The sequence below is a fragment of the Lytechinus variegatus genome, chromosome 3 (assembly GCF_018143015.1).
Source record: "Lytechinus variegatus isolate NC3 chromosome 3, Lvar_3.0, whole genome shotgun sequence".
Classification (NCBI taxonomy): Eukaryota; Metazoa; Echinodermata; class Echinoidea; order Temnopleuroida; family Toxopneustidae; genus Lytechinus; species Lytechinus variegatus.
Window position 1 is genome coordinate 25,775,629 of NC_054742.1, and position 27,312 is coordinate 25,802,940.

The 27,312-nt window shown below is 34.8% G+C and overlaps 1 protein-coding gene across 5 annotated transcripts; it reads left to right on the forward strand.

Annotated features, from left to right (window-relative positions):
* Positions 1 to 24,285, forward strand: LOC121410613 (isocitrate dehydrogenase [NAD] subunit gamma, mitochondrial-like). 5 transcript variants are annotated; one of them, XM_041602822.1, is made up of 12 exons: positions 1 to 116; positions 10,435 to 10,482; positions 12,275 to 12,292; positions 13,181 to 13,204; positions 16,583 to 16,680; positions 17,518 to 17,703; positions 18,450 to 18,582; positions 19,964 to 20,097; positions 20,723 to 20,825; positions 21,676 to 21,822; positions 22,497 to 22,652; positions 23,100 to 24,285. In XM_041602822.1, exons 1-12 carry the CDS (start codon positions 36 to 38, stop codon positions 23,181 to 23,183), a joined length of 1,212 nt encoding a protein of 403 aa, XP_041458756.1. In that variant the 5' UTR covers positions 1 to 35; the 3' UTR covers positions 23,184 to 24,285. The 5 variants fall into 5 exon arrangements, with proteins under 5 accessions (XP_041458756.1, XP_041458758.1, XP_041458760.1 ...); XM_041602824.1 differs by lacking the exons at positions 12,275 to 12,292; positions 13,181 to 13,204 and adding an exon at positions 11,741 to 11,764; XM_041602826.1 differs by lacking the exon at positions 13,181 to 13,204.
* The last annotated feature ends 3,027 nt before the right edge of the window (positions 24,286 to 27,312 follow it).

The following is a 27,312-nucleotide window of genomic DNA, read 5'->3' on the forward strand; positions in this document are numbered from 1 at the left end:
CAAAGCTATGCAACAAAATCTGCCGGATCTTCAAAATGGCGACTTCCATGGGAACTGGAATTCTGAGGAGAATTGCATTCTTTTCGGTCAAAAATGGAAAAGGGAGTCTGTACAGGGTATGTTAATTTGCGATCAGTTCATGTTGATATAATGTTTAAGATCACTAGGTTGTATACAATCATGGATTCAGTGGTAAAAGTATAGAAAAAAAAACGGATAAAAACGGTGTTTTTTTTAAAGTCCCACATGCAGACAATTGTGTTTGTGCCTCTGTAGCTCGGGGGGTCGGGTGTCCGGACTGTTTATCTTTTTGAAGCCTTCTTTTTTGTCTTTTGATTACACTAAAAATATGAATTCAATACTTGTAGTCATCCTCTATTTTGTTCTTTATAATATTTCCTAACATTTTGTACTAAAAATTGATGAAACTTCACTTGTAATTTTCTCCAAATTAAATCAAATGACTTTCTAAAATTGATCGTCCGGACACACAACAACTGGGTATATACCCACTCATTCAATGAACAAGGTTATAATATAAGCTTGTTCTCAGTTATATCTCCATGTGTGGCAAAATAAGGGTGGCATTGTTTGGCTTATTTTCTCTTTTTCTTTGGGGCAAATGCACTTGTTCACTGCTACCACTGTTATATTATAACCTTGTTCATTGAATGAGTGGCTACCACCCTGCCTGTGGGTCTCACGGGCCTAATTACTAGTGGTAGGCCATAGATATTCATTCGAGCCAACCCATTGCTATTTTTTTTATTTTGATATGGCTGATTGACAAAGTGTATGCATATGATTGTCCATCTAACACTGATTCTATTTTTGGTAATTACTGAACTTCCTTTTCCCTAATTGGGAAGAAATATCACCAATTTTGGACTATATTTTGACTGGCGGAAGGATTAGGGCTATTTTGCTGTTTGAGTTGATGAATCTGCTCCCCCCGACGGTGTCTTCAAACACGCCAATTTATTTTTAAAATGAGCCGGTCGAGGGACCCTTTTCTGGTCAGATATGGATTGCCAGATATAAATCCTATCCACTGGTAGTAAACATTTGACCCCCGAATTTCATCCTTATTTTTAATGAATTTTTTAAAGTGCCAATTTAACACATGAGTCTATGGGGAATGAATTAGGCCTGTGAGACCTATACCTTGACCATAGCCTATTACATGGGGAATTCCTTAGTGGATGAAATACCTGCCCAACTCTTCAGTAGAAGATTGTTTTTACTAGTAGACATGTTTCAATCATCAAGAGGTCCAAAAACTGAACTTCATGGCTATACAAGGCTACATAGGGGTACTACAGGTAACAATTAGTAACTATAACTCTGTGTTGTACCTAGGCTAGGCTGTGTAGGCTGTGCGTGTGTCACTGGGGCAATTGCTTGCATGTTGTCGTGTACGTGTTTTCGTATACCGCGCCGACGAGTGCGCTGCTGTAAATCGTGTATTGCACCCATCACGAGATAAAGTACACATTAGATAGGCCTTGAATCAATTGCGCTTGTGAAATTGGTTCATGGGGAAGGGAATGAGAAGAGAAAACTTTAGAATTTGGCTGAAGAGTGGTGGATTCAAGAGGGAGGGGGGGGGGGGGGGGGTAGAGAAAAGCATAGTTAGTATGTGGGGGGGGGGGCTGAGAATGAGTTCTACTGCTATCTTGTTCAACTTTTACTGACTTCTAGCCAGACTAGCCCCCATCCATTTAGAATACAAGCCATCTAACCCCTTGTCTCTTTCTCTTACACCCTGGCTTGGGCCCTTGTCATAGGAAGATGTGAATGTATAGTATGCTTGTATGTTGATTCTCATTTCTTTTTATTGTTATCTAATTAAACTCATGTGAATCTGGTATTTGTATTGTGGACAGATCTTGAATCCAGATATGCACACTATTCATATCTACAATTTGCATTATAGGATTTGGGCCCTACATTGCATCCATTGTTGAGCTACATATAGGCATGTAGGATGTGTGTAAATCCATAGGGCACTAGACATTAGGAGTAACATTAGAAATGGTCATTACATAACACATCTGTATATTTCATGCATTTCTTTGTGATAAAGTGAGTGTACAGATGTTGAAGAAAAGCCAGGAAGGTAAATTAAAAAGAAACCTTCATGTGCCATACAATACACCTTGACCATAGCCTATTACATGGGGAATTCCTTAGTGGATGAAATACCTGCCCAACTCTTCAGTAGAAGATTGTTTTTACTAGTAGACATGTTTCAATCATCAAGAGGTCCAAAAACTGAACTTCATGGCTATACAAGGCTACATAGGGGTACTACAGGTAACAATTAGTAACTATAACTCTGTGTTGTACCTAGGCTAGGCTGTGTAGGCTGTGCGTGTGTCACTGGGGCAATTGCTTGCATGTTGTCGTGTACGTGTTTTCGTATACCGCGCCGACGAGTGCGCTGCTGTAAATCGTGTATTGCACCCATCACGAGATAAAGTACACATTAGATAGGCCTTGAATCAATTGCGCTTGTGAAATTGGTTCATGGGGAAGGGAATGAGAAGAGAAAACTTTAGAATTTGGCTGAAGAGTGGTGGATTCAAGAGGGAGGGGGGGGGGGGGGGTAGAGAAAAGCATAGTTAGTATGTGGGGGGGGGCTGAGAATGAGTTCTACTGCTATCTTGTTCAACTTTTACTGACTTCTAGCCAGACTAGCCCCCATCCATTTAGAATACAAGCCATCTAACCCCTTGTCTCTTTCTCTTACACCCTGGCTTGGGCCCTTGTCATAGGAAGATGTGAATGTATAGTATGCTTGTATGTTGATTCTCATTTCTTTTTATTGTTATCTAATTAAACTCATGTGAATCTGGTATTTGTATTGTGGACAGATCTTGAATCCAGATATGCACACTATTCATATCTACAATTTGCATTATAGGATTTGGGCCCTACATTGCATCCATTGTTGAGCTACATATAGGCATGTAGGATGTGTGTAAATCCATAGGGCACTAGACATTAGGAGTAACATTAGAAATGGTCATTACATAACACATCTGTATATTTCATGCATTTCTTTGTGATAAAGTGAGTGTACAGATGTTGAAGAAAAGCCAGGAAGGTAAATTAAAAAGAAACCTTCATGTGCCATACAATACACCTTGACCATAGCCTATTACATGGGGAATTCCTTAGTGGATGAAATACCTGCCCAACTCTTCAGTAGAAGATTGTTTTTACTAGTAGACATGTTTCAATCATCAAGAGGTCCAAAAACTGAACTTCATGGCTATACAAGGCTACATAGGGGGTACTACAGGTAACAATTAGTAACTATAACTCTGTGTTGTACCTAGGCTAGGCTGTGTAGGCTGTGCGTGTGTCACTGGGGCAATTGCTTGCATGTTGTCGTGTACGTGTTTTCGTATACCGCGCCGACGAGTGCGCTGCTGTAAATCGTGTATTGCACCCATCACGAGATAAAGTACACATTAGATAGGCCTTGAATCAATTGCGCTTGTGAAATTGGTTCATGGGGAAGGGAATGAGAAGAGAAAACTTTAGAATTTGGCTGAAGAGTGGTGGATTCAAGAGGGAGGGGGGGGGGGGGTAGAGAAAAGCATAGTTAGTATGTGGGGGGGGGCTGAGAATGAGTTCTACTGCTATCTTGTTCAACTTTTACTGACTTCTAGCCAGACTAGCCCCCATCCATTTAGAATACAAGCCATCTAACCCCTTGTCTCTTTCTCTTACACCCTGGCTTGGGCCCTTGTCATAGGAAGATGTGAATGTATAGTATGCTTGTATGTTGATTCTCATTTCTTTTTATTGTTATCTAATTAAACCCATGTGAATCTGGTATTTGTATTGTGGACAGATCTTGAATCCAGATATGCACACTATTCATATCTACAATTTGCATTATAGGATTTGGGCCCTACATTGCATCCATTGTTGAGCTACATATAGGCATGTAGGATGTGTGTAAATCCATAGGGCACTAGACATTAGGAGTAACATTAGAAATGGTCATTACATAACACATCTGTATATTTCATGCATTTCTTTGTGATAAAGTGAGTGTACAGATGTTGAAGAAAAGCCAGGAAGGTAAATTAAAAAGAAACCTTCATGTGCCATACAATACACCTTGACCATAGCCTATTACATGGGGAATTCCTTAGTGGATGAAATACCTGCCCAACTCTTCAGTAGAAGATTGTTTTTACTAGTAGACATGTTTCAATCATCAAGAGGTCCAAAAACTGAACTTCATGGCTATACAAGGCTACATAGGGGGTACTACAGGTAACAATTAGTAACTATAACTCTGTGTTGTACCTAGGCTAGGCTGTGTAGGCTGTGCGTGTGTCACTGGGGCAATTGCTTGCATGTTGTCGTGTACGTGTTTTCGTATACCGCGCCGACGAGTGCGCTGCTGTAAATCGTGTATTGCACCCATCACGAGATAAAGTACACATTAGATAGGCCTTGAATCAATTGCGCTTGTGAAATTGGTTCATGGGGAAGGGAATGAGAAGAGAAAACTTTAGAATTTGGCTGAAGAGTGGTGGATTCAAGAGGGGGGGGGGGGGGGGGGGTAGAGAAAAGCATAGTTAGTATGTGGGGGGGGGCTGAGAATGAGTTCTACTGCTATCTTGTTCAACTTTTACTGACTTCTAGCCAGACTAGCCCCCATCCATTTAGAATACAAGCCATCTAACCCCTTGTCTCTTTCTCTTACACCCTGGCTTGGGCCCTTGTCATAGGAAGATGTGAATGTATAGTATGCTTGTATGTTGATTCTCATTTCTTTTTATTGTTATCTAATTAAACTCATGTGAATCTGGTATTTGTATTGTGGACAGATCTTGAATCCAGATATGCACACTATTCATATCTACAATTTGCATTATAGGATTTGGGCCCTACATTGCATCCATTGTTGAGCTACATATAGGCATGTAGGATGTGTGTAAATCCATAGGGCACTAGACATTAGGAGTAACATTAGAAATGGTCATTACATAACACATCTGTATATTTCATGCATTTCTTTGTGATAAAGTGAGTGTACAGATGTTGAAGAAAAGCCAGGAAGGTAAATTAAAAAGAAACCTTCATGTGCCATACAATACAGGTCTCACGGGCCTAATTACTAGTGGTAGGCCATAGATATTCATTCGAGCCAACCCATTGCTATTTTTTTTATTTTGATATGGCTGATTGACAAAGTGTATGCATATGATTGTCCATCTAACACTGATTCTATTTTTGGTAATTACTGAACTTCCTTTTCCCTAATTGGGAAGAAATATCACCAATTTTGGACTATATTTTGACTGGCGGAAGGATTAGGGCTATTTTGCTGTTTGAGTTGATGAATCTGCTCCCCCCGACGGTGTCTTCAAACACGCCAATTTATTTTTAAAATGAGCCGGTCGAGGGACCCTTTTCTGGTCAGATATGGATTGCCAGATATAAATCCTATCCACTGGTAGTAAACATTCGACCCCCGAATTTCATCCTTATTTTTTATGAATTTTTTAAAGTGCCAATTTAACACATGAGTCTATGGGGAATGAATTAGGCCTGTGAGACCTGTGGTGAATCTACAGGTAGGACTATGGTATGCCAATGTTGTAAAGAGCACACACTTTAAAAAATCATTAAAATATCACTTTTGTGACCAAAATTACTAATTTCCATACAGTTGCAATTTATTTTTCATTAGTAAGTTGGGAATAATTTTTTCATTCACCAAAGCGCTCAACAACTTGAATTTTGGGCATATATTTGTGTATGCCCTCTATTGGTGGAAACTAATATGGCAAGAAAATTTTCATTTTTTATCTCTATTTTTAATTAAGAAAAAAATGGTTTAAAGAATCAAATTTAAATAAGAGCCAAGTTGTATGAATAATAGGTGTAATGGAACTGTCAGAGTAAAAAATCAAGCATTTGCCCCAAAGAAAAAGAGAAAATAAGCCAAACATTGCCACCCTTATTTTGCCACACATGGAGATATAATTGAGAACAAGGTTATATTATAACCTTGTTCATTGAATGAGTGGGTAGGACTATGGTATGCCAATGTTGTACAGAGCACACACTTTAAAAAATCATTAAAATATCACTTTTGTGACCAAAATTACTAATTTCCATACAGGTGCAATTTATTTTTCATTAATAACTTGGGAATAATTTTTGTATTCACTAGAGCGCTCAAAAACTTGAATTTTGGGCATATTTTTGTGTACACCCTCTATTGGTGGAAAGTAATATGGCAAGAAATTTTTCATTTTTTGATCTCTATTTTTAACTAAGAAAAAAATTATTTAAAGTGTCAAATTTAAATAAGAGCCAAGTTGTATGAATAATAGGTGTAATGGAAACTGTCAGTGTAAAAAAATCAGGCATTTGCCCCAAACAAAAAGAGAAAATAAGCCAAACATTGCCACCCTTATTTTGCCACACATGGAGATATAACTGAGAACAAGGTTATATTATAACCTTGTTCATTGAATGATTTCCATACAGTTGCAATTTATTTTTCATAAGTAACTTGGGAATAATTTTTGTATTCACCAGAGCGCTCAAAAACTTGAATTTTGGGCATATTTTTGTGTACACCCTCTATTGGTGGAAAGTATTTATGGCAAGAAAATTTTCATTTTTCAATCTCTATATTCAATTAAGAAAAAAATAATTCAAAGAATTAAATTTACATAAGAGCCAAGTTATATGATGAATAGCTGTAATGAAAACTGACAGTGTAAGAAAATCAAGCATTTGTCCCATATAAAAAGAGAAATTAAGCCAAACATTGCCACCATTATTTTGCCACACATGGAGATGTAACTGAGAACAAGGTTATATCATAACCTTGTTCATTGAATGAGTGTCGTAGGCCACTCACTAGATTATAGTTCAGGTTACACGGGCCCAACAAATGGCAGGCAAAAGATATTCTTTCGAGCCAACCCATTCTCAATTTTTGAATTTGATATTGCTGATTGACAAAAAGGAATGAATTATGATTACGATTGACAACAACACTGACACTGTCAGTGTTACCTGTAATATACCAAACCCAGGAAGCTCCCGCCTGCGAAGCGGGCAGGAGCTCACCTTGCAACATACTCAGGGGACTAGGGTATATTGTGGTCACAATAACTTGGAAAGAAAATTGTGAAAACAGAAATTATGCACTTTATACCACGATTATATGGATGAAGGTCTATCGTGTGGCAGTATCCGACATTGAGGCACAGACTGGAACCTCAAAATATCAAAATGTTCTGTGGCGATACCTCTCCTAATTCTTTCAAAATTCATAACAAAATGGCCGATCGAAACTGGGGTAGAAGGAGAGAACTTTCATTTTTTTGAGGTTCCAGTGTGTGCCTCGATATCACGATACTGCCACACGATAGACCTTCATCCATATAATTGTGGTAAGTGCATAATTTATATTTTCACAATTTTCTTTCCAAGTTATTGTGACTAGGAGTGGGCTATAAATGGGTGATTTTTGGTTTAACTGCAGGAACAGTTTTTTGGTGTTCCTTTTACCTTATCTCAACATGAAATGACAATATTTTTTTTCTCGGGTCCGAGAAAAAGTGTGCCGGGCCAAAATCCAAAATGGCCGCCAAAACCCCCCAAATCACAGTTTTGGCCACAACTTCTTTATTTGGTGGTCATTTTCTCTGGTTTCGTTGTCTATTCATATGTTTTGGGGGGCAGGCAATTTGTTTTTCCTATAATTAGCACTTTTAAACCATTATTTGTAGAGTTAAGGTAATTATACCTAAATTTTCCAATTTTAATAGCCTTTTTTCAGCCAAATGTAGGTTTTATCGTCCTGGTGTTCTTGGATATTATTTGGTACGAGGTCAACAATAGCAAGCAGCTTCATAGAGCTATATTGCTTTTATTCCTCTACTTTGGGTTTTACGGATATTTGTGAAATATTTCTTATTAAATAAAAATGTTAATTATCCGTAGGGGCTATACAGTGTAAAATGTACTGTTACTGTACATACATGTACTACACTGCATATATACATGCATTGACCACCATGACATATGAAAAGACCTATATATAAACTATAGTATCATAGAAATAATCTCCTAAGGTTTAAAATTAGATTGTGAATTTGATTTCTTGTCAGCTGATGTAATGTACATGATGAAACCAGCAACGTAAATTGCACATAAAAGTATCACATATATATCATATATGTACATCACATATCTAGCCATAGGAGACTTTTTTTACCTGGTTGTGGTGTCTAACTGGCCTATGTTTATGGGGTCAGGTAACTATCATGGTAACGTTGATCAACAGCCAATCAGAACCAAGGATTCCATGCAAGTTACCATTAAGTTAAGTAATATTAACATAATGGCAAATTTTTATGCAACGGGGCCTAGAATAGCTAGTGTAAATGCCATGTGGGGTTAATTACCTTTCTCCGCCCCCTGAATTAGCATATTTGACAAAACATGTCCTCTGTTTCTGAGACAAAACATTTTCAATTTCTGAGGCATCTAATTCTAAACCTAAGAGCTCATTTCTACATGTATAACACTTCAGTTTAATATACAGGCCTTGTCATGGTGGCCACTGCATTTATGCAGTGCAGTATGTACAGTACATTGTATACTGTATAGCCCCTATGGATAATTAAAATATTTTTTATCTAATAAGATATATTTCACAAATATCCATAAAACTCAGAGCAGAGGAATAAAAGCGATATAGCTCTATGAAGCTGCTTCCTATTGTTGACCTCGTACCATCTAATATTGGAGAACTTCAGGACGATATAACCTACTTTTTAGCTGAAAAAAGGCTATAGAAATTGGAAAATTTAGGTATGATTACCTTTTAATTCTACAAATAATGGTTTAAAAGTACTAATTATAGGAAAAACAAATTGCCTGCCCCCAAACACATATGAATAGACACCAAAACCAAAGAAAAAGACCACAAAATAAGAAGTTGTGGCCAAAACTGTGATTTTGGGGGGTTTTGGCGGCCATTTTGGATTTTGGTCCGGCACACTTTTTTCTCGGACCCGAGACAAAAAATATTGTCATTTCATGTTGAGATACATTACAAGGAATAAAAAAAACTGTTCCCATATTCAAATTACAAAAAAAGTATTTTTGACCCATGTACATGTATAGCCCACTCCTATTGTGACCAAAATTTACCCTAGTCCTGTGAGTATGAGTAAATGCACGGTCAGCTCCAGGGAGCTGTTTTTGTTTTAATCCAAAGCCAAAAAAGAAGGCTTCATTTGTATTACATGTTCGGACACCCAACCCCCATCCTATTAGATTGTGTCAATGTGACTGATTCTCAAAGGGAGGGTACATCAATTATTCTAAGTGACACAGTATCCAAATATTGGGCACGTAAAGTTTTGCACCGCAATTAATTTCGGCAATTTAAATCACGCTCTAAACCGAGCTCAGATCCTCGAAGCCTTTAGGACTCCGTGATATTTTTAAATATTTTGACATATATATACTTCATCATGGAGCCTTGAAACTCTGTCCATACAGCCATAAGCCATTTGAGTTTCTTGACTCTGTTGACTGGTTGCTAACCAAACCCAAATTTGTTTAATTTATCTTTCTGGTGTGATGCTCTTGCTAAAGAAAGGCTTAGGCTAAGCCAAGCATTGAATGGCTCTGCAAGAGTCCTATATCTAAATAGATAACGCTATTGCTAGATGGCCTGATGGTTAGGATAGGGTCGGGGGTCTGGACACTTAAAACTTTGAAACTTATTTTATCTGTGGATTTCACAAAAAATATGAATTCAACAGGTCTAGTTGACTACCAGTCACAATTCTTTGACTACCTGTTTGCCTGTTTCAACCAGAGAACAATAGATTTGTTCCTCTGAATCCATTGTTCTCTGGTTGAAACAGTTAAACAGGTAGTCAAAGAATTGCGACTGGTAGTGGTACTGCCTGACATTTCATAAAGTGCTTAACGATGATCACCTTCATGGGAGATACCCAGTCAAGTAAACCAAAATCACATAACATGCCAATCTCACTTGTTTAATTTAATTTCATTGATAAAAGATTAGCATTATAATGAAGAAAAAATGATTATTGTGAGAAGGCTAGATTAAAAGAGCAAATGTTTTATTCTCTTATTGAAATAATTAGTTTGCTATTGCTACGAATCACTTTTTTTAATATAATTTCATTTATTTATTTTAAGACGGCAAGACCTATTCAGCAAAAGCTTTTTTTCAATAGGTTTGATTTGTTGGAACACCAGAATGGGTGAAACATTAACAGTATCCTGTTGCATCAGACATATTCTGGTATCTGAAATCTGTATCTCAGGCCTAGTTTGTAGCTAGTTACTGTTTTTTTTTTAACTCTCTCATGTCTTTTCTTGTGAACACAATAGGTTTCTGCACCCTCTCTGTATGAAGGAAGAAAATGCATGAGCACAGGGGTAAGTTATTCAAATCATTGTTTGTATTTTGTAACCTATTAGTATTAATTCTTAAATTGTACTCGTAGGAACAGAAAATTTGTATTCTTGAAAAGTTCAGTATTTTAATTTTTGGAAAAAATTATTTAAAAGAAAATTAAGAGGAATCCAACTTGATGTCACATTGGTTGTTTGAATTTCATAAAAACATAGAAACAGATCAATGAAAGTTTGTTGAAATCCCTTCAAGAAATAATGGAATTGGGAATTTATATTTTTTCATTTTTATGTCACATCACAAGTTCCTTTCCAATATGCCTGTAAGTTTCATGCACTAACATAAGGAACAAAAGGAAGTGTTAACTAAATAATCTTGAGCATTTGATATAAAAATAGACCAGCCTCTATGAACAAAATCTGTTTAATTAATATGAATTGACAGTGAAAAAATGTCTTAAGAAATTTATGAAACACAGCATATTGGAAATTATTGTGGAATTAGCATAGAACATAAAAATTCTAATAAATCTTATGTCATGGAAAAAAATTGAGAGCAGAATTGAAAATGATTATACATTCAATTTCTACCAAAGATTTGGGTCTTGCAAGTTCATCAGCAGAAAATACCAAAATTAATAAGTGTTTCATGGTAGACTTTGATTAATTTTGCTATTTGATAAATGCCACAACTCACTTATTTAACATGACTGAATTTGAGAGTTTTGTTGATTTTCATCCAGGATCTATAGGTTGTAATGTTCTCATGTCATTCAATTTTTCATAAAGTATTACTTTTTTTTAATAGAAATTTTGCCAAATAATATTTTGTTTCGCTTGCATATACATATTTCTGTATGAGTATTCGTCTACATATCTACTGATCTATCTTAATCTATCCATCTATATACCTACCTATTAGATTGTGAATTTCATAATAAATGCACCCCAAAAAAATCATTATGAGAGGGCCTGCTTTTCCGTGTGGGTCGACAACTTTTTTTCTAGAAAGCTCATGCTGCAATTGTGAATTGAAAAAGAGGTAATTAACAAAAATGAATAGCAAGCGCAGGGAAAAATAAGGTTTAATCAAACATGTACAAGCAGGCATGAGACTTCTCTGCAGATTTGGAAATTCAGAATATTTTTTTTCCTTGTTTTTTTATGCTACCATATCACTCCAAATTTTCCATATTTCTAATGATTTTATATATTAGGCAGGTTTATGCCAACAAAGTTTCAATTTGTTGTAGCTTTAGTTTCATTTCTCTTAAATTTTCAGATACATGAATCTTTATTGGAAAAGGTGATTTTGTGTGACTAAACTTGCAGTTATTAAAAAAACTGTCTTTGGCTTATGTGGTTGATATACATGTATTGTGATCAGGTCAATATTATTATTAGAACAATGGTAGTTACTTAGAATAGATATTGTGTAATGAACATTTTTGTTGTTGTTCATCCTGCATTAGGAATTGCTTTGCAGCCTTGTTATTGGCAATGTCATCCCAGATTTTAGTTGAATGATTTTCTTTCCAGGTCAAATAGCAAGCATGTACAGTAACAGCTCCAGTAAAGGAGAATAATCTAGCAAAGAGATGAAACTGATTCTGAACATACAAACAAATCAAAAATAAACCTTGTGAAAAAAAGTATGGCTCACTTTGATATACTTCAGATTTTTCTTTGATTTTCTATTAATAATCACTTTTAAACAATTAATTGGAGAAAAGTATTTTTATTAGTAAAGTATAAGATACTAATATTCATCTAATAACATTCATATGAATTATCTCGTTACTACATGTATTTCTAGAGGTTATCCGGTTTTAAAGTAAGTTCTTGAATTTGATTGAATAATTGCAACATTCCATATTTCATAAATTGTGGCCTTCGCTAATCTTGACATCACTTGTGAACTAATAGATCCCAATCTTTTTATGCTTTCATATGCATTTAAAGCTTACTTGAAAAGGAAACGAAGTCTGATAATATAGTTCTATGCATTTTTTTTATGTCACATTCATTCATTCATTCATTCATCTGTTTGAGTAATCACAATGTTGTGAGATAATTATTCCAATAGAGTTTTCAGAGTGCTTTTTTAATATCTACAAGTGTATTTGTGCTCTATTGCAGCTCATCCTAAGGTACATGTGTTGTTAAAATGCATGGGTGATTGTAAAAACAATTTTTCTGCTTTCAAATTTTAAAAGGAGGAATTGTGATATTTTCAAATATACATTTTGTTACAGTTTTTTTGCATTGATCGGTTTTCTAGTTCAAGCTATATCAAGGGTGTATAAGGTTTTACAAAATAATCATACAATTTATTGGGGTTTTTTCCACAGACTTACATTGTACAATGATATTTAATTGTATATTTGGTCATACTTTTATTTTCCTGGTCCCTTGATGCCTTCTTCAGTCATGAAGTACCCGTTCTATCATAAATGTAGAATCCTTTTTATGCAATTGATATTGAATGCAGTGCATGTTGAATGTGTTGTAAATTTGAATGAAGTGCAAGTTGAACATGCTGCAATTTTTCTTCTTTTAAGTAGTATGATTGTACTTCCCTTTTCTATTTTTCTATTTTTAAAAATGTTTTCTCAAGTCACATGGTATGTTATCTGTCCATTTTGCACCATGAATTATATAACAATATTTTCCCTTTTTGAATGCTGTGAATTCATTTTATCTTTAATAAATGACATGACAGGGACAAGACCTTGTTCAACACATGGTAAGGCTTATGCTTCTAGCGACAATCTTGCTTCCACATTAATATATGCTATCTTTGCAGGTTTCTGTATGTTGCTATATTTAACATACAATAGCCTGTACAGTAAATTATCACTACTTGTCAGATCCAGGAGTGTTGGAAGTGGATTCTCAGTATTTTACCTTTAAGAGTTCTATCCTCTCCCATTTCTTTAAAAATAATTGAAAGATATGAAATTTGCATTGACAGATCTATAGAGGTGCACCTCCTATTCTGTTTTTTCTTCATAACACTTCATGCTCATTAAATGATATCCTGTTATACAAGCACTTTATCCAAAGCATGGAGCTTAGAGTTCAATGTAGTCCAGTCATTGTCAGATGCTTTAACTTTGCACTTATTTCTCTTCTGTCAGTTATCTTAGTAACTCTTCCATACCATTCCCTATGTACTGACATGTCAAATTCCTGGACAGATCCATAATTCAAAAATTTACATCATAACTAACCCTTGTATGTAGATTTAGCATATAAACACAAACAAAACCAGAACAACAGCAAATTCAGTGCTAAAAACCACCTCAACAATAGCAGCAACCTCATTGTATATTAACAGATAATAATTTCATACAAATAAATCTCTTGTACTATACTGTAAAATAATTTAATTTGTCACCTTCCTCGTGATATAGCTTATCTGGTTCTCAGCCCCTTCTCTACCTCTACACCTCTCTGCATGCCCAGTACTATTCTTCCTGCTATACATCTATGTAACCATTTTTGCATCTAGTTGTAGTGTAATGTTAAAAGTTTTCTTAGATGTTTTGTTTGGCATGTTTGCTCCCCCACCTTATAGTTTGATTTTATGTTTCCTTTCATGCAGTCAAATATTTCTATTTTATGTGTAAATAATTGAGACTCTTTGGTATTTCTTTTTTCTTTGTTTTATTTTGATATTCATATTTCATTTATTCATTATTGAATTTGGTAGGTGGGATGAGGGGATGATTCATGGTTTACAAGATTTCACTATGAATATGATTAAATATACATGACCAAGTTTTTCATAGAGGTGTTTTAGGAGTATTAGAATTTCCATTACATGTTAAAGAATGGTCCACCTCAACCAATTCTAATGAAAAAAAATAATATGCACAAAGTACTTGTTGTTATGCACATGTGTAACTTATTCATTTTCTTGTGTTATCTTGATAACTTTGCTACACATAACAGGCCAGTATAATTATCAAAATCCCACTGCAGTAAGTTGTGCTTATAAAATTTGAATGGACCAACATTAGTGATCCAGTATGTTTCTTACCATCCATCATTCCAAATCATAATCCGTTTTCTGTACAGGTACAATTGTGCTAACTACATGCAGGCCTGATTTCTTATTTTTGATATTTGCAAACTTCTGCTAATTATTTTCTTTCATACATGTTTATTAATCAATTATGTGGTAGTTGATAATATCATGGTGATGATATAATTTGATAGAAACGTTAATGAATTTGTTTTCATTGTATCTATAGGTCTATTAATCAGTGACTTCAACTTTTTGTAGCTCTTTGTATTATTTTTTACAGTAAACATTTTTTTGTTATAAGCTTTATACTTATCATAACAAGAACCTAATGATTTTTTTAGCCTCACTTGTTTTGTATTTACTTTCAAATTTTATACATCAATTTACCTGGCTGCTCATAATGATGATATTGAAAAATGCATGTAGTTATATCTATTTGTTGTACAAATTATTCTTAATATATGCACAGATGTTGTACAGTATGGTCTTTGCCAAGTAATGAATATTGATAAAAGTAGAGTAATATTCAAATCCCTTTTAATTATATTACATATATATTGAAAATGGTTTCTTGAATACTGTAGAGCAATGATTATCTTATTCATGAAAGTAACATATTGTACTGTATTGGTACAGTATTAGTGTAATGTTTAAGTTAGGATTATCAAAACACATTGAATGTTTAGATTCAACTTCTTGAATATTATAAAGAAAATATTTGTGTTGGTAATTCATTCTACTTCCCCCCCCCCCAGAAAGATGGGAAAACATTTTCATGAGTGACTTGTGGAAACCTTGCTTTCAAACTATCAACCACATCCAATGTATACCTGAAAGCATGAATGTCCCTGGTTTAGATGGTACACTGTTCCTAGCTATCTATCACATCATGTCAGTTAATAAACCTTGTTCCAAGATGAACATCATCTTAAAACTATACAATAAACTTGATCTATATATGAGAAGATAACCACTGTGAAATTGCCTCTTATTACATAAAGTACATAAGCTCTGTGGAAATGAAACCCATCCGAGTCAAAATCACATGGTAGATGAGCTGTATGTGTGAGTGGCTGGGGGTCATTGATCTCTTGTTTCTAATTTCTATCAATGACCAATTGATGAATAATCTAATTGAAATAATGGTAAAATTGTAAAATTAACAAAATACTCTCTGGTTAATACACAAATTATTTATTTCACAATAGCTCAATTATAATCAAAGATTTAAGTAATTTGTAAAAAAAATGTGATTTTTGTAAGTTGAGATACAAGAATATATAACATTGATTACAATGATTAATTACTGTAGTATGAAAAAAAAAATTGTATGACTTGGCTCACTTGATTTTTTTCTTTTTAAATAAGGAAAAGCTGTTCTGGATAAAAATCTACATGTATATTTGCTAATTTATGATATAAACTGGTTCTTACAAAATGGAACCTGTTTAAAATTACTTTTGGTATTTTTAATAAATATTGTTTTTCTTACTGTCAAACGCTTCAGACTTTATACGTGTACAGTTTGCAGGTTTAATGATTTAGTTGATATATATTTTCTATAAAATGTTTATTTTTCTTTGACATTAATATATAATATATTTGACAGTTCAGTAACTTATACACATATGTCCCAGTTCCCAAGTGTAGCTGAAATATACTTATAGAACTATTTATGAGTGGTATTTCATTTGAATCCAATTTACTTTCTGTATCATTAAAATCATATTTTCACTTTGAACCTTACATGTATGTTGCATGATTATGATTGTAGGAGATGTCATAATGTACATTCTGTACATGTAGGCTCTCTTTTCCTTGCTCAACAAGTTGCTCACACGTATATTTTTCAAAAAATTATGGTTATATTTATTTTTTTAAATTTGAACAAGAAAATTATAAACTCTATTATTCCTATTTCTGTTCACACCAAGTATTGAACCTGTTTAGAATTTATAAAATCATAGCGATTCTTTTTTAATCTTAGAGTTATTTTTTGTGATTTGATTTGCATTTTGGCCTCTGTATTTTTTTTTAGATAATGTATAATGGTAATCAGTAACTGATAATGACATTTGACTCTTTTTGTAGCCTCCACCAGCATGTTATGGAGGGAGACATACTGTAACTCTTATCCCAGGAGATGGTATTGGTCCAGAACTTATGCTACATCTCAAAGAAGTCTTCAGGTATGAATCTTCCCCCCCCCCCCTCTCTCTCTCTTTCTCTTTCTGTCTCATAATTTTTCTTTCTCTTCCCCTCTCTATCTCAATTTCTTTTGATTGATTGATAAATGTTAATGCCTTTACATCTCTGGTTCTGGTCGAAAAAATACAGATATCAAATCATCTTGTGTTGTTGAGTTATCTTTTTTTTTTTTTGGGGGGGGGGGTTATACTGTAACTTTTATTTTTTATTTTGATACTCCAAAAATCTTTGATTATAGTCCAGCCTGTATAGGGAGCTGAATGAAGCATCTACTTTTAATGACAGAGAAATTGTTATTTTTTTAATTCGGTTTTTAGATCATTAATAGAATATAAATCCACACTATTTATTCATTTCAAATATGAATTAAAAATAAAGATATCAGATAAAAATTATTATGGTTTTGGTGAAATAATTCTCATTGAACAGGAGTCTACAATTAAAGGCATTGTGCTACAAAAGAAATATAAACTAAGATACTTTTGCTTAAAAAGAATGGTGACTTTTCACAATTTGCCATTTGCAGGTACTATATGCATTTCAAACCTCAATTATTGGAAGTCTCATGCATGCTTACATTTAAGATGTAAATTAGATCAATTTTGATTTAACTTACCCTACCATTATACATGAATTATATAGACATACATGCATGCATGCACTTGTACTAGTTTAACAAAATACAGAACTAAGGATATGAAAGCTGTTAGTTCAGTTCTTTTACCAAGCATACATGTAGATCCAAATATTTTGAATAAGAATACTTTTGTTGTAATGTTCCGATAATGAAAAGTGGAATGTTATCTTCTTGTTTGTAGACATGCCCATGTACCTGTTGATTTTGAAGAGCACAGTTTATGTGGGGAGACCAACAAAGACAGCGAAGAGGTTGAAGCTGCCATCATGGCCGTCAAGAGGAATGGAGTTGCCCTCAAAGGCAACATCCACACTGACCTTGAGAACCTGAAGCATGTTGCTGAAAAGTCTATGAATGTCCAACTCAGGTAAGGTTCATGTGTGTCCATGGGTGTTGCCACATGTTGGGTGTCCTTAATGATTTTCCCGCTCAAACCTTGATTTGTCAGATGCAGGAATTGGAAGATAAGAAGCAAAAAGACACTCAAGACTTCTTTGAGGGTACCTAGGAGTGACCTGCCATTTGTTCTAGTAATAATTGTTAGTGTCTTAATTTTCTGAAGACATATAGTGTTAGGGTTATGATTAAAATCTTCAAGACTTCAATGTTATGGTGGGTTGCACCCGTCACCATCCGGTGGTTGAATGAGGTTTTGACAAGTTTGGAGATGATTATGAGGTCTGTTGCAGGAAAATTTATGAAGACTTCTGGTTGTCATACTTTCATTAGTGCTTTTGTAGACAGTTCACACTTGACATGGCTTGGTGACTTTTCCCAATTGTTAGATAGATAGAGTGAGGGATTTTCCACTCTTTCATAAATTGCTTCTTAGTTTATCTTTATAGTATTAAGATTCATTAGTAATTTATAAATGTACGTGTATACTGATAAAGTGAAGATAAAGCAAATCAAACTTGAAGTGAAAGGTTTGAAATTATTTGGAATGAAAACCTCAAACAAGGATATGATGTACCCAAGTCAGGATGTATCCAAGCTAAGCTTGTATAAAACTTGCGTGACATTGTATTCATTGATTAGGGGTGAGGGGAAGGGTAAGAGGGTAATGCTTTCCTTCCTGTGTACTGTAATGTAACATTCTTCTTGATCTTGTAGAGTTGGTCTTGATGTATTTGCCAATGTAATACGGTGTAAGTCCATCCCTGGAGTAAAGACGAGACATGAGGGCATCGACATAGCTATCATCAGGGAGAACACAGAGGGAGAGTACTCAAGCTTAGAACATGAAGTGAGTCATTATTCTTTCTGTCTACTCTAGATGATACATTCCCATGATATGAAATCAGCCATCCAGTATAATTATTATCCGATCATTCTAATCTGTCAGTCCTGATCTTAGCATTGTTCAGACACAGGAACAAGGCTCAGCAATACTTTTTTGTCATTAGACCTGGTCAGATGAAATGCAATCCTTAATAAAGGCTAAGTCCACCCTTACAATGAGTTGATGTGAATAAAAAGAGAAAAACCAAAGAAGCACAAAACTGACTATATATTTAGATTTGATGAGAAAGAAGCTTTTATTGAATCATAATGAGTTTGTTTTAAATTCTACTTGTAACTCTACCCAGACCTATCCCTAGTGCAAATATTATTTTTAGTTCTTAAGTTATCCTGAAGTACACTTATAAAGTGGTTTTAAGGCCACCGCACACCTTACGACCCAACTGGTCGCCGACTGGCTTGCGACTGAGTGAGGGGAGATGTGACGTCATAGCTCTTGTCAGCTTGAGCGTCGCAGACCGGTCAGAGACAAGTCGCAAGGAAAATTGGAAGGATTTGACATGTCGAATCCTTATGACTGGCTCGCAAGCTCAATCCAACCTCCAGCCAATCAGACAGCAGAGTTGCATAACGCGTTTTATGATAAACAACGCGGATACGCAGTAGTAAGCGCAATTTCTCAGATGCTATGCCAAAAAGCGCATGCGTGAGTTGCAGATCGGATCGCAAGGTGTGCGGTGTTGAGGCTTATGACTGCCTTGCGATTCATCTCCCCTCACTCAGTCGCCGACCAGTCGGGTCATAAGGTGTGCGGTGGCTTTAAGGCAACTAGCAGATTTATGTAACTTTTGTTTCTGATAACATTGTATCACCATAATAATACCATGATCATGTTTTTATGTGTGTTGGCTCAGTTGGTAGAGCATCCATCTCACAACCGGAAGGTCGGGGGTTCAAACCCCGGCCGTGTCAGACCAAAAGACATTAAAAGATGGGAGTTGCTGCTACCCTGTTTGGCATTCAACATTGAAAGGGATAGAGCCTCGTCGGTTTGGCACTGCACAGCGGCTGCCGGGCCCACAATCAATTGGGCAAAGCAAATTTTCGGTGTGTTAGACATTTCATGTCTATTTCGAACAGTAAAATATGGATTTCCATTTTTTCCATATTTTTTTATTCTTATCTACAGTAGTTAAATTGATCATTCACCACAGTGATGAATATTGATATGTATTTGATTTAAACATGAATGTTTCATATCACCTTTTAATGCTTTATTTCACAGTCCTAAAGTGTACAATGGCTACAATCATTATTTGTTGTATGAATTTTATGCATGTTATCCAGCATTTTCCTTGTCTCTCTTACCAACATTTTCTCTATAGAATGTTAATGGAGTAGTGGAAAGCCTTAAGATTATTACAGAAGAAAGATCAAGAAGAATTGCTGAATATGCCTTTAATTATGCACTGAAACATGGGCGTAAGAAGGTTACTGCAATCCACAAGGCCAACATCATGTAAGTCAGACATGCCAAGTGGGTGTCTCACATGTAGTCTGTGCGACTCATGTCCAAAATAATTTTCTCATGCCTATCACAGCATTTATAGGTACTGTATACATTAGTACTCATTATGCCATGCAATCTCTTGCTGAGTAACAGATTCATGCCTAAAATTTCATGCATTTCCTAGTCTTGGAATGAAAAAGTGAGAAAAGAGCAATAAAAGAGAAAAGGTGTAGCCTACAAAATGGCCAGTCTAGGTTTTGCATTTCAGTTCAATTAATCATTATTTGAGAAATCTTGATAGAAAGATGTCAAGATTTCAGATGATAAATGTTCTAACTTGTTATTAATATCCAGCGCAAAATGAAAAAAAAAATTACAAGACTAACACTACCATCTGATCAGGTATTCTAGGAAGATTTAGTTTGTCTTATTTAAAAGACTGTGATAAAGACATAAAGCAATTTTTATATGATAAATGTGGTGTACATGTAAATGGAAATATACATTGAACTTAAAAAAAAGAAGAACAATACATTAATATATGCTTGTACATGTAAATAGGCCTAATGATATTTAGATATATTCAGTTTTTGATCGCTTGATGTTCCATTCTCCTTTGTTTTTATACCTACAGGAAACTTGGAGATGGTCTCTTCCTCAACTCATGTAGAGCAGTTGCAGCAAGATATCCTGAAATTGAGTTTAATGACCTTATTGTTGATAATTGCTGTATGCAGGTCAGTAGCATACCAAGTCTACTGTGAATTATATGTTTCTTGAGACACAGGGAATGACATATTCTTATTTCTCAAAAGTCAGTGTTTAAATCCATTTGCATCCATTTTTTTTTTAAATATGGGTGAATAATTGAGCCTTCCATGGGCATATTCCCCTTCAGAACCTACCCAGGAGTGCTGTTAAGTGTACACTCAGGTCATAATTTCTTACAAACCTGAGTGGGCCGGTCATATATTTTCATTTATAAATTTTATGAAAACATGGGTGATAAAACAATCAAATATCCCTGTGGTAGGGGTGTTAAATATACTTCTGGAACTGCTGTGAATATGTTACCAGTATGTGCTTCCTGAAATATTACTGGTATTTTGTTATTCTCACCTACAGTCCATGTCTTGAAATTTGATATTGCAGCAATAGCTGAAGATTTATCTGAAATCTTAGTATTAGGGTTATAGATATGATTTCTGATATAGAACCACCTAGTCATGATGGCAGGCTGTCTCTTGCGTTCACAAATGTAAATTTAAAAAAAAGTCTTTTAACATATTGTTTTGAAAGAAGGGTCTTTGGATATAAAAATGTGTTCATGTATTTTTAAGCAATACTTTTGTAATTTTCTTGTATCATGTTTATATGCATGAATAGATTGAACCAATCAATTAAAGTGATGCCTAGGATAAAGGCTAGTTTTGAGACTGGGGTGATGTTTTATGTGTAGCTTGATCTTAGATTTTCTATTGGATATAATATACAACCGTCATTAGCATATTGACATGGACTCATTACCTCACTTACATAACATACCCCTACTTTTTGTTTTCTCGTATGGATATTTGTTTGTAATAGCTGGTATCAAGACCCCAACAGTTTGATGTGATGGTAATGCCTAATCTCTATGGTAACATTATCAGTAACATTGGATGCGGATTGGTGGGTGGACCTGGCATAGTACCAGGTCAGAACGTTGGAGAGGATTATGCCATCTTTGAAACTGTAAGTTTATTTTATCACTTCTTACATTTTCTAACTAATGAAGAAAAAAGTTTAGGGGGTTTGGACAATACATTGAAGTCTTTTATTATTAAATAACTAATGAAAATTTTAAAAATGCTGTCATTTCTAGCAAATATTATGACGTAACCCTCAAGATAATTCACATAGGATAATGCATAAATTTTGCTATTTGAAAAGCAGAAAATTTGACATTCTTCTCTTTATTACTCCCCCAGAACAACAATATTTCATAAGTTCATTCACTGGTCCAGTTTCACAAATATTTCATCGAGGTCCAATTTTGGGACAAGCAATCTGTTTAGATTTGGAGGTCATGAATTCACAAGAATATGTAATGAACAAGAAATATCAAATAATTGACTGACTTTTTGTGACATTGTGTAGCTAGGTCCACTATGTATCAATCGATATCTGATTACTGGTACATTATGGAGCTTTACTTTGTAATGGAGCTTTACTTTGTAATCTGTGAGGTAGCATTGGTGAATAAATAAGTTTCCACTTTGAATTGATACCCTTATTAAACATTCTTCAGTCCCATTCCATTCCAGTGTCCCTCTCCCTACCTGACATTTGGAAACAAAGATGTACTTCATTATTCATACATATTTCATTGTCCTATTGTTTTGAATTTCCCTTGTGAAATTATCCAGGCAACCAGGAACACTGGAAAGACTATTGCAGGTCAAAATCTTGCCAACCCTACAGCTACATTGCTGGCTGGAGCACTGCTCTTAGACCACCTCGGACTAGATAGCCATGCCAAGACCATCAGGAGAGCCACTATCAGGACTCTTACTGAAGAAAGGGTTAGTAAAGCAAAGAAAAAAATCATTTACTCTTATTTTTCACTCCCATACTTCAATAGAGATATCCTTTCCCAATCTGTCTATTGATCATCCATTTTCTTACTTTCTCTTTTCGATTTGTTTGATTCATCTTTCCTATCAGTCTCTCCCTCTTTCACTTATCCTTCATATTTTAATGAATATGTAGTCACTACAAAATATTATTGTCATTACTGCCACCACCACCACCATCATCATCACAATCATTATCGCCATCACCATCATTGTCATCAACATCATCATTGTCTGTCACCATCAACCATGGTATTCTTCATTCATTCATCCTCTTACTTTTGCATTTCTGTAATATGATGTGTTCACTCTCATTACATTACATGTGTAAAAAATAATTGATGGTAAATATTAAATAGCAAAATCCATCCTTATTCTTTATTCTTTTATTTACAGATACACACTCCTGATCTTGGAGGTCAAGCATCTACCAGTGATGTTGTACAGCACGTTATCAGTCAGATTGACAACACAAAATAAACAACTCTTAAGACCACTACACACTATATAATCTGACTGTGACCAGATTTAGGAACAAATTTTGCTTTAAAAATGTAACAATAAAAAAATATTTGATATTTGGTTCAGAGAGACCTCAGAAATATTAGCATCAAATCAGGGATAATCATGATTCCCTTTTCAGAGTAAAATCAGAAAAACTTAAAATTTTCATTTAAGATCACAGCTGATTACAATGATTAATTCAGTAATGACTACAGTGTTCTACCAGCTATGTGGAGGCTTACAGTAACCCTTCAAATTCATTATTTAATGATTCACCAAGGATTTATATCTTAGGATGTATGATTTTTCATGTTTGAATGTTCATAATAATTATCATAACAGTGTTTTCCAAATTGGATATCAGACAGATCATGTAGTGTGGTGGGCTTTATATTATTGATAATATAAATGATTATTTATTATATTAAAGTTATATACTAAATTCTGGTTGTGAAGTAGAAAATTGATGTGAAACATGAGCAATGCCTCATGAGGATTGGTTACATGCTGAATGTTTCATATTCTTTCAATTTGAACCACTTTAAGCCTGGTCTGTAAGTACAGGAGAATGAAAAGTAGTTTTTGGCACTGGTGCTAAGCATTGTAGTTATGTTGAATATAGTTCAAAACATATAGCTATTTTGTGAAATCTGTAATACAGCTTAAACTTAAAAGGTTTGTCCTACTTTCAAATACATTTTCAGCAAGATTTTGCATGTCGTTTACATCATTTTGAAATGTGTAATGAAGTATGTTTGGTTCTAATGATATATTATTAGTGGACAACATAATGCACTTCCAAAGATTTACCTTTAAGATCACAAAAAGGAAATCCAATTTATCCCAGAAACAGAAATTAAAAAATGTTTGCTATTGCCATTATTGTGGTCTAGTGGCTCCATTCATTTGACTATCAATCAGACTGTATGTAATCAGAGGACTTATGGCCTTTATAGATCCTCTACATGGGGCATATTGAATTCTATTTACCTACTGAGCTATCTGAAATCCACTGTGATTTTCTACCTTGGCTGGTTTGGTTGGAAAGATATTTCTTCAATATGGATTCAAGATATGTTTGGACCCGCAAAAATAATTGTCATGAAATTAACACAAATAATGATGGAATTTTATTGGTAACCAAGAATTTCATGAAACCTGTTATCTGATGTATATTTCATAAAGTATGCATTTAATTGCTACTTTAACAACCTATTTCGTACCATTTTCTGAGAGAATCAAGCAAGGAAATAAGTTATTGATAAATTGAGAGGGAAAGGATCAGGAAGAAAAATATGATTTCTGCTTGATAAATATAACTGCGTATTACAAATAATATGAAGGCCTACAATTATGACAGATTTAACCCATAATTATGGAAAGTTCAATTAATTTGGGTTTGACACTTGAAGCCATAGTTGATGAAGTTGATTATTCATGTTTTTTCTAATGGAAAGTACAAAGATATAGATGTTTGTATATTCATAGTAATATTTATGTTTTTTTTTTCTTAACAATGTGAAGATACAAAATGTCTCATTATTACTCATTCCCCATTTCTTATTTATGTTTGAATTTGCACAAAAAGTGTTTTGAAAATAGTGTGGCTTCCTTTGGGACATATGCCAACTGTTCTTTTTATATATACATGTAAAAACCCTATTAAATCCAAATATGATGAGATCCCGGGGGGCCACTTACATTGGCGATTGGATACCATGCGCGACCAAAAAAACACGTAAAAAGGATGTCTTTTTCACGATAGGGCACGTTACGTACGTAACGTGATAAGGGTGTCAAAAACACAAAAATAATGAAAAAAGGGTATCTTTTTCGCTAGGAAAATTACGTGTTTAGGGTCGAATATGCGGGGATGATATAACAAAATTAAAATGATTTATAAAGGATGTCCTTTTTGCCCCAAAACTTCGTGTTAAGAGTCCGATTTGCGCGAGGTGTAGAAGGTGGGGTCGTACTAAACCAAATAAGGTAAATCCGACGACCGAAGGACCCGTAACAATAAAACATTCCTGTACTTGTTTAGGGGTTCATTTCAGGGAATATTACCAATAAGAGTATCGTTTTGTTTCCAATACTTGTTAAGGGTAGGGTTTCACACGCCAATACTTGTTAAGGGGTGCATTTTCAGAAAATGGAAATTACGTGTTTAGGGTGCTTTTCGAGCGCATGGTATCCACTCGTGAATGGAAGTGGCCCCCCCCCCCCGGGATGAGATAAACACAGCAACAATGTGAAAAATCACCTTGTTTATGCTTCAACTTCAAGTCTTGATAAGTTGTATGGCCAAAGTCATGATGTCTTATTGTTTTATGTATGATATCAATGGGGCATGCTATAAGCTGTATTATACATGATTGGTGATACATTTTAAGGTGCTAGTTACTTTGATTCCCCTCAGCTAAAGTTAAGAAATCTGATCTTTGTTGATTAAAAAAACAAAGGGGGGCGGGTCTCATCCAAGACAGTAACAGCTCACCTGTCATGCAAAAAAAGTCTTGTGTTTAACTTTGATGAAATACAGCGTGGTGCATAAGGTCACAAAGTAGAGGCCAAGGGCTGACTGCCCAAGACCAAGGACTTCTGACATACAAGGTAAAGGACTAAATGTACAAGGCCAAAGACAAGGTTAAGCTCGCATGATTGTCCCTGAGGAACATTGATGAAACACCTTCCAGGGCTAATATTTGATCTCATAACTGATGATTAAACCATATAATGTAAATATCAAAATATCCTGTGACATAGTTGCATTTTTATACATGTTGTAAGACCCAAGTCACGTTGGGTTGCAATTAGTTCATTGCAAGACTAAAGTCCTGTATTTTAAATGTCAAATCTCAATTTCTAAATTGTTAGAGGAGAAGAAAAATTGAAATTGAAATGGACACAGTGCATGGATTTATATTTTAATGTCATTGAGTTATCTGAATTGTTTGTGTTGTGTGTGACAAATGATGGCACAATAAAGAATTTATCACTGAAATTTAAAAATAATTTAAATGAATATGTCATTGAATGCTCTGTTTGAGGGGGAAGATCAGAATTGGGGGGAGGATAAAAATATGCAAGAAATAGAGAATGATGGAGGGGAAGTAAGTGAGAGGGCAAGAGACATTGGGAGAGATAGAGGAATAGAAGGAAAAGAAAAGGGAGTTATAATGGTGTGAAAGATAAGAATGAATTAAGAGCATGGGAGAATTAATCGAGAAAAGGTTAGAGAGATAAATGGAATAGAAGGGGGAGGGTGGGGCAGGCCGTTGCAGTAGCCTGATGAGCGAGAATATTTGAAAGCTAGAATAGGAAGGGGCATGCCGACAACCTAAAGATAAAAATGGGGCTATTATGAAATCAGGGGAGGGGGCAAGAGCACTATATGATTCTCTATGTAAAAAAAGTAAAATAAAAAAGGGAGAAAATGTAATGTAACTAAAAAATTATTTCCACTGTATATGCAATGGGTCGCTGCCTTATTTGACCCATGCAGACTTCTCATTGTACACTCTTTTTTTTTATTTCACTTTTATTTTATTTCACTTTTATTTTTTCCTATTTTTAATTGTTTTATGGTATTTCACTAAAAGTCATGGGGGCTGGGGGAGGCTTGGTTGAAAGAAGTGCTCACAGTACGTTGTCGTCATTGTCGCCTCAATCATGTGTGTTAATGTTAGATGTACCGTAGATCTAGCCCGGAAAGTCAGGTTAATTCCCAATTTGTCGTCTAATATGCCATTTCGTCCAATTGCCAACTCGTCTACTAGCATTTGGATTACCAGTTCGTACAATCACCACTTTCCTTTAGTCTAATGCCATTCCATTTAATAACCAGTTGGTCTAATTATTAGTCCATATACTATTTTGTCTATGGACTATAAGCTGTTAAATTGTGCAAACTAAATGAAAATGAAATGGATATTAGACCAACTGGTTATGAGACGAAATGGGCATGGAGGAAATGGTATTAGACGAAGTGATGATTGGACCAAATATTTAATGGACCAAATGGTTGTTAGACGAAATGATGATGGACGGAAAGTCATTAGACTAAATGAAAGTACCGTAGACCATGTGGTGATCGTGAGTAGAC

What these genes read in the sequence shown, in the direction of transcription:
- LOC121410613 (XM_041602822.1), top strand. Translation starts at nt 36, where the DNA reads ATGGCGACTTCCATGGGAACTGGAATTCTGAGGAGAATTGCATTCTTT. An exon ending in ACTCAAGCTTAGAACATGAA is followed by an intron (nt 18,583 to 19,963) that starts GTGAGTCATTAT and finishes TTTTCTCTATAG; the next exon opens with AATGTTAATGGAGTAGTGGA. An exon ending in ATCCACAAGGCCAACATCAT is followed by an intron (nt 20,098 to 20,722) that starts GTAAGTCAGACA and finishes TTATACCTACAG; the next exon opens with GAAACTTGGAGATGGTCTCT.